Source organism: Mus pahari, unplaced genomic scaffold, assembly GCF_900095145.1.
Source record: "Mus pahari unplaced genomic scaffold, PAHARI_EIJ_v1.1 scaffold_12996_1, whole genome shotgun sequence".
Lineage (NCBI taxonomy): Eukaryota > Metazoa > Chordata > Mammalia > Rodentia > Muridae > Mus > Mus pahari.
Window position 1 is genome coordinate 207 of NW_018391623.1, and position 7566 is coordinate 7772.

At 39.2% G+C, this 7566-nt stretch overlaps 1 protein-coding gene across 1 annotated transcript; it reads right to left on the reverse strand.

The window, feature by feature from the left end:
- Positions 1–4175: 4175 nt before the first annotated feature.
- On the reverse strand, positions 4176–5119 carry LOC110314618 (vomeronasal type-1 receptor 2-like). Its single transcript, XM_021188881.1, has one exon. The coding sequence runs from the start codon at positions 5117–5119 to the stop codon at positions 4205–4207; it is 915 nt and encodes a 304-aa protein (XP_021044540.1). The 3' UTR covers positions 4176–4204.
- Between the last annotated feature and the right edge of the window lie 2447 nt (positions 5120–7566).

A 7566-nucleotide genomic window follows, 5' to 3' on the forward strand; every position in this document is an offset into this window, starting at 1 on the left:
ACAGGGGAACACCAGGGCCAAGAAGGTGGAGTGGGTGGGTTGGTGAGTTGGGGGAGGGTAGGGTATTGGAGACTTTATGGATACTATTTAAAATGTAAATGAAGTAAATACTTAATAAAAATTGGGAAAAAAAAGAATGACTCCCATCAGCTTATACACTTGAATGACTTGTTTCCAGTTGGTGGATTTGTTTGGGAATCTTTAGGAGGTGTGGCCTTGTTCAAGGAAGTGTGCCATTGGTGAGCAGGCTCTAAGTTTCAAGAGCCTTGGCCCTCTGGGCCTCTCTCCTGTCTCACCTCGCACTAGACCCTGCCTTTTTCCCTTGCCCCTCCCCTCTTCTACCCAGGTCTGTTTCTCCCACTGCCTCCTATGGCTATTTTCTTTCCCCTTCTAAGTGTGATGCAAGTATCTTTGCTTGGGCCTTCCATTTTGTTTAACATCTTTAAATTTGTGGAGATGTATCATGGTTATTCTGTGTTTTATGGCTAATACCCACTTATCAGTGAGAATATAACATGCATATCCATTTGGTCTGGCTTACCTCACTCAGGATGATATGTTCTAGTTCCATCCATTTGTCTGCAAAATTCATGATGCTCTTACTTTTAATAGCTAATAGTATTCCATTTTGTAAATGAACTACACTTTCAGTATCCATTATTTGGTGGAAGGACATCTGGGTTGTTTCCTGTTTCTGCGTATTATGGGTAAAACTGCTATGAATGTATTGGAGCACATGTGCTTGTGGTATGGTGGAGCATCTTTTGGGTATATGCCCAGGAACAGTACTGCTGGGTCTTTAGGTAGAACTATTTCCAATTTTCTCAGAAACTGCCAGATTGATTTCCAAATTGGTTGTACAAGTTTGCCATCGTACTAGAAATGAAGAAGTGTTCCCCTTTCTCTACATCCTCACCAGCATGTGCTGTCACTTGAGATTTTGATCTTAGCAATTCTAGTTGGTGTAAATTGGAATCTCAGGGTATTTGGATTTAAATTTCCTGTGACTTAGTATGTTAAACATTTTTTTAAAAGGGCTTTTTGGCCTTTTAAGATTCCCTTGTTAAAATTCTTTGTTTATGTCTGTGCCCCATTTTTAAATTGGTTTATTTGTTTTATTTGCAGTCTAGCTTCTTGAGTTCCTTATAAAATTTGAATGTTATCCCTTTGTCAGATGCAGGGTTGTCAAAGATATTTTACCAGTCGGCAGACTGTTCTTTTGTCCTATTGACAGTGTCCTTTGGCCTTACAGAAGCTTTGCTGTTTCATGAGGTACCATTTATCAATTTTTAATCTCAGAGCCTGATCCATTGATGTTCTGCTCAAGAAATTATCTCCTGTACCAGTGCATTCAAGTTTATTTCCTACTTTGTCTTCTCTTAATTTTAGTGTATCTGGATTTATGTTGAGGTTCTTGATCTACTTGGAGTTGAAGTTTGTTCAGGGTGATAAATATGGATGGATATATTTGCTAGATGTTGTTGTCATTTGATTAACCACTCATGACTGGAGTAAGATGCATTCTCAAAGCAGTTTTAAGCTGCATTTATGTGATGGGTAAGAAATGAAGGGAATCTGCAGTGGCCAGAGGTAGGTGGAGTAGAGGTGGAGTGGGTGGATCTCTAAGAAGTCTCAGAGACCTGGGATTGAGAAGGCTCCCAGGAGTCAATGTGAGTGAACTTAACCAAGAATCCTAACAGTGGGGACATGGAACATGAAGAGACCATGTCCTATTGCTAGGCAGGACCACCAATTTGAGGAATAAGGACATCACCCCCCCCCCCAATTTTCCACCCAACATTTGTCCAGTCTAAAAGAAAAATGCAGGGACAAAGATGGAGCAGAGATTGAAGGAATAGCCAACCAGTGAGTGGCCCAACTTGAGACCCATACCATAGTGAAGCAGCAATTTCTGACACTATTAATGATACCCTGCTATGCTTGCAGAAAGGAGCCCAGTGTAACTGTCCTCTGTGAGGCTCTACCTAGCAGTTGACTGAAACAGACACTCTTACCCTCAGCCAAACATTTGACAGAAGTTGGAGAGCCTTATGGAGGAGTTGGGGGAAGGGTTAAAGGCCATGAAGGGGATGTGAACCTCACAGGAGTAACAACAGAGTCAAATACCCTGAACCACTGGAAGCTCTCAGAAACTGAGCCACCAATCAAAGAACATACAAGGGCTAGAATGAGGCCTCTGGGACAAATGTAGCAGATGTGCAGCTCAGTCTTGTTGGTTCCTGAACAATTGGAGCAAAGGCTCTATCTTGAGCTGTAGCCTGACAGTGGAAGTTATTCTCCAGTAGGGCTTCTTTGTCTGGTCTGAGTGGTAGAGGGTGTTCTTAATCTGGTAGGGGCTTGATGCACCACGGTGGGGGGGGTACCCAGAGGGTGTACCCTCTCAAAGGGTAAAGGGGTAGGGGATAAGGGACGGAGGAAGGAACTCTGTGAGGGGGGATTAGAAGGAAGGGCAGCATTTGGGATATAAATGAAAAAAGAATATTTCAAGAGCCCTTGCCATTCCCAGTTATCTATCTCTACCTTCTACTTGTGTATAAAGACGTAATGTCTCAGTTTCTGCTTCAACACCACACCTGCCTCCCTGCTGCCATGCCTTGTGTGATAATCATGTATTCTAACCTTTTTAAACTGTAAGTCACAAAATAAATGCTTTCTTTTATAAATTACATTGGTCACCGTGTTTTGTTGTAGCAATAGATAAGTAGTTAAGACAATACCGAAAGGCTGTATATCTTACCACAGAGCTACCTGCCCACCCATATTCATTACTGCTCTGTTCATGGAAACCTGGAAATGGAAATAACCTAGATGTAGATCAATTATGAACAGATAATAATACTATAACATGTATATTTTTTCAAGGTTTTCCTTCTTAAATTTTTTATCATTTAAATGCTTTTTTTTTTTTTTTGGTCTTTTGAGACAGGGTTTCTCTGTATAGCCCTGGCTGTCCTGGAACTCACTTTGTAGACCAGGCTGGCCTTGAACTCAGAAATCCGCCTGCCTCTGCCTTCCAAGTGCTGGGATTAAAGGCGTGCACCACCATCGCCCGGCTATTTAAATGTATTTTATACATCAAACATTAATAATATTGAGTAGTTTAAGAATCAAGTAACACATAAAAATTTATTCAACTTTTATATTCATATCCTTTCATACCCTAAAAATATCATTAATGAACATTTAATGCTATCCATAACTGAGAATCCTAAATCTAATATTGAATACTAAATTGCTACATCCACTCCAGTGAAGTCTGCTTGATAGGCCTAAAAGCCTGGAAACACTCAGGAGGCAAAGAGTTTCACAGAAACTTAGCCTCCTGGAACCTTGGTATTCCAATAGCATGTACACTCAAAACCTGTCCCCATGTTAGTCTGGTGTATGGATCTGTGTGCTCTCTTTCAGTATTGTTTTATTATAAGTACCTTTAAGGATTGATTTTGACATATAGCTAAGCCTTTGCCAGTGTTCCAATGTCCTAGAAAGTCCTTGACCCTGAACTTGGAATTCAGTAATCATGTTTCCTATTCAGTAACCCTCAATTTTACTTCTAGTAGAGACAGTGAAAATAATCAGGCATTGCAATTTACTTCAATAGGGCTAGAAAGCTCAGGGCTAGTCTACATAGTAATTAGGACAATAGCCGAATCACACCCAAACAGAGGAATACACAATGACCTAGGAAATAGGTCACACCCACAGCAGCTACCAACTACCAACCATTTGTGGTAGTTGGTAGTTAAGAAAAGGAACTTCATTTATTCAATGTTTAAAAGGTGTTTTTTTAGAATAGAAAACACCATAAAACACATAACCCAAGCTCCAAATGGTACTTCAAAATTTTGATTAGAGGTATCTTAAAAGAGAAACATCAAGAAAGAAAATATTTTTGAAATTATTTAACATAAGTTCATTTTGAGAAAATGTTTCATAGTTTGAATTGGTAATAAATAATAAAATAATTAAAAATATGGTCATGAACTTGTATTCAAGAAAAATGTTAACTATCTGAATTTTTAAGAGTATACAGAATGTCTGAAATATAGCTAATGTAACTTCAGGTATTCAAGGTTCACATTCAAATTCTTTATTCCATGAAAATCATTAAGACACTGTTTTAACATGAAGAAAGTGTGGGTTTTAGTTCAGCCATGAAGTGAATTCTGAAAACAGGTCATTCTCAGTACAGAAAATGAAGAGTGAATTGCAAAATAACCTTATTATTCTTCATGAGTAAAAAAGGGCAGATGGTTGGGTAGCTTGTTGTTAAAATCGTATCAATTGCCTCCAATCTTGGAATTTTTTCTTTTGTATAAAAACTATAAAGGGTGATGGAGTTGTTCAACCAATAAGTTAACACAAAGCAGCTCACCAGAGACAGGGTACTGTGAATGGCTTTGTGCTCAGGAGATGGCTGGGAGGAAAGGCTTGGGCTATGGAGATGCTGGGCTGTCTTGCGGTGTCTGTGTAGGAAAATCACCATGTAAAGGCTGGCCCACATCATGACAGCCACATAGATGAGATCATGAGTGATGAGAAAGCTGAAAAACCATTCTGAATCCTGGTTCCCAAAATTCTTGTTTTGACAGTAACCATGTGAATACCCATGGCCATAGTGACTGTTATTTGTCTTGGCTATTACCAAGTCAAGCATAAACCCGTAGATAAGTAGATTAATAAGCCAAGAGCAAAGTAAGGAAGAAAAAGTCCATGTAGAGAGTCTGGGCTTAAGCCAGGAGGCCAACTTAGAGTTACTGGGACTGATGGTGATGACTTGGGATGTGCTTAGAACAGAGGTGGTGCAGATGGACAGACCCCGGCTGACTCTGAATGAAAACAAAACTGCCTTACAACCAACATCGTCCAGAAAATTGGGTACTCTAAAGGAAAACATGATATCTTTTATCAATGAGAACATGATTGTTGATATATTAACTATTGTCAGGTGCATAAAAACTGAATCTATCGGCTTCTTAAAATGAGGCTTGAAGAAGAAAGTGTATATATATAACATTAACAGTGATGAGTTCCCTATGACACTAAGACAAAACTGGAATATGAGAAAGATTGGGAAGATGGTTTCACTTGGAAGCATGATGTTAATGTGGGTCAGGTTTGTTAGGTCTAGAATACCAAATGAATGGATTGTATTTTGAAACAATTTTAAAAATGATGTTTGTAGGAAAATATACTGATTGACATTTCAGGAGCAGAGAGAAGTGATAAAATGTTCAACTCTTTCCTTTTCCTTCCTTTTCTCCTCCTCCTCCTACTCCTCTTCCTCTTCCTTCTCCTCCTCGTCTTTCTGTTTGTTTTTTCTTTTGGTTTTTCAAGTCAGAGATTCTCTATATAACCATGTCTAGAACTTGCTCTGTAGATCAGGCTGGCCTCGGACTCTCAGAGATCCACCTACCTCCACCTCCCAAATGCTGGGATCGAAGGTATGCACCACCACGACTGGAGAAATGTACAACTCCTTTCAATGTTTTATATGGAAATGACACTTTAGCAACTTATTCCTAGGATTCTTGACCATCCTAGAGGATAGAATGAAGTGTTGAGAATAATGAAGGATCAAATCCACCCAAACTTCCTGAATTCTGTTATGTCAAGCAGAAGGATATGTTGACCTATGTGAAAGCCAAATTTGCATGTTATGGGGATTTAAAAGTAATTTATTCTATGTGTATGATTATTTTTCCTGCAATGTCTGTGCGTTATATGCATGCCTCAGAATTAGACCCTGAATCTCTGGAAGAGCAGGTAATGGTCTTTAACTGTTGAGACATCCATCAAGCCCAAATGAATTTCTATTCATCAGTCAATATTTTTTCTTTAACCTAAGTATCAATGTCTTTATGCTTAGAACAACATTTGCTTCTATCACATATGTAGTAATGTGTGTACTTGACCTTTAGTGTTTGGGCTGAACATAATTTTTGGTGAGCTTAGTGATAATTAAATTCTTAGACTTTTCATGTGGGACTCTTTTTCCTCTCATTCTATTCTACAGGCTGACCAGCAATATTCTGAGGCATTTCATTTCATTTTATCTATTTATCTTGCTAACAATTTAGAGCTGAGCAGATGATAGACAGAACACAAAGGCCAGGATGAGACTATACATCCCACAGTATTGAGCACATCTTCACAAAAATGTGTTTTCTGTGATATTCAGTAATTAAATCAATCAGGCTGGTTTTGATTGATAAACCCACTCTAACAAAGATTTGTATATTTTGTCATTGCAAAGTTTGTATTCTATTTACACTTGAAGGTTCTTTTGTATTCATGTTACAGAGACAGAGTTCTCAGGGCCACTGTTACACAGAGAATGACAATGACACAAGATTCATGAACTTTGATCTTAATCTTCACAACACTGCTATGTCACCCATGTTCTGTGGATTTGGGTATATGTGTGTGGGGTTGCTGTATATTACCTCTAGACTCATTCCTACACTTATCTAATGATTTTGTTACCTGAAATACAAACCCTTATTCTTTGGAGGATATCTATGGATTCCTCAATAGTCTATTTTACCCTGAGAAGGTCTATTAGAGTTTTCCCCTGTGCTGGTCTGAATTCTCATTATACACCATGAAGCTCTGCTTTGACACCAGTCCCTAGTATAGTCAAGACATTTTAATGTGCAGGACCAACATTTTGAGTTACGTAAAGAATGAGTTGTATAGGCACAATGCTTATCTAAGAGTAAAACCATTAATTTTAAGTTAATATACAGGGCGGTGGTGGCACATGCCTTTAATCCCAGCACTTGGGAGGCAGAGACAGGCGGATTTCTGAGTTTGAGGCCAGCATGGTCTACAGAGTGAGTTCCAGGACAGCCAGGGCTACACAGAGAAACCCTGTCTCACCCCCCCTAGAAAAGTTAATATACAATAATTCATACCAATGTAAGCTTTAAACTTGTACCAGTATATAAATTTTGCACCAATATAAGGAAGTCTAATTCAATTTCGTACCAAAATTTAGAGTTTTTTTTTTTTTTTTTACCAATTCAAGATTATGTCTATAAAGCATTTTGAGAGTAAATTTAGTAATACATTCTCACAACTCATTCAAGAATACAAGGCTTCCGGTCTACTTCTGTGCCATGGAGATAACCGTGTGTCACAGCTCTCTGTACCCAATGCCTGCCCAGACAAAGCAGGTTTCCCAGGAGTGCTGTCACTCCTAAGATCACAGACGAGACCAACACTTTTTCTCTATTACCTGGCCACAGAGGGAACAGTCAGGAAACCACAGGACACAGGAACTGTGGAGCAACTGGGGAAAGAATCCTTCCGGTCTTTCTCTGTAAACTGGAGTTAACCCTGTGGCACAGCTCCCCATACCCAAATTCAACCCGGAGAGTGCTGGTCTCCCTTTAGTGACACACCTAACATCACAGGCTTACAAAAAGAAAAGCTCCATTCAGAAATAGCAAGACCAACTAACACCAGAAATAGCCAGATCCAAGAGATTACCCCATGAACATAAGCAACAGAAACCAAGGCTACTTGGCATCATCAGAATTC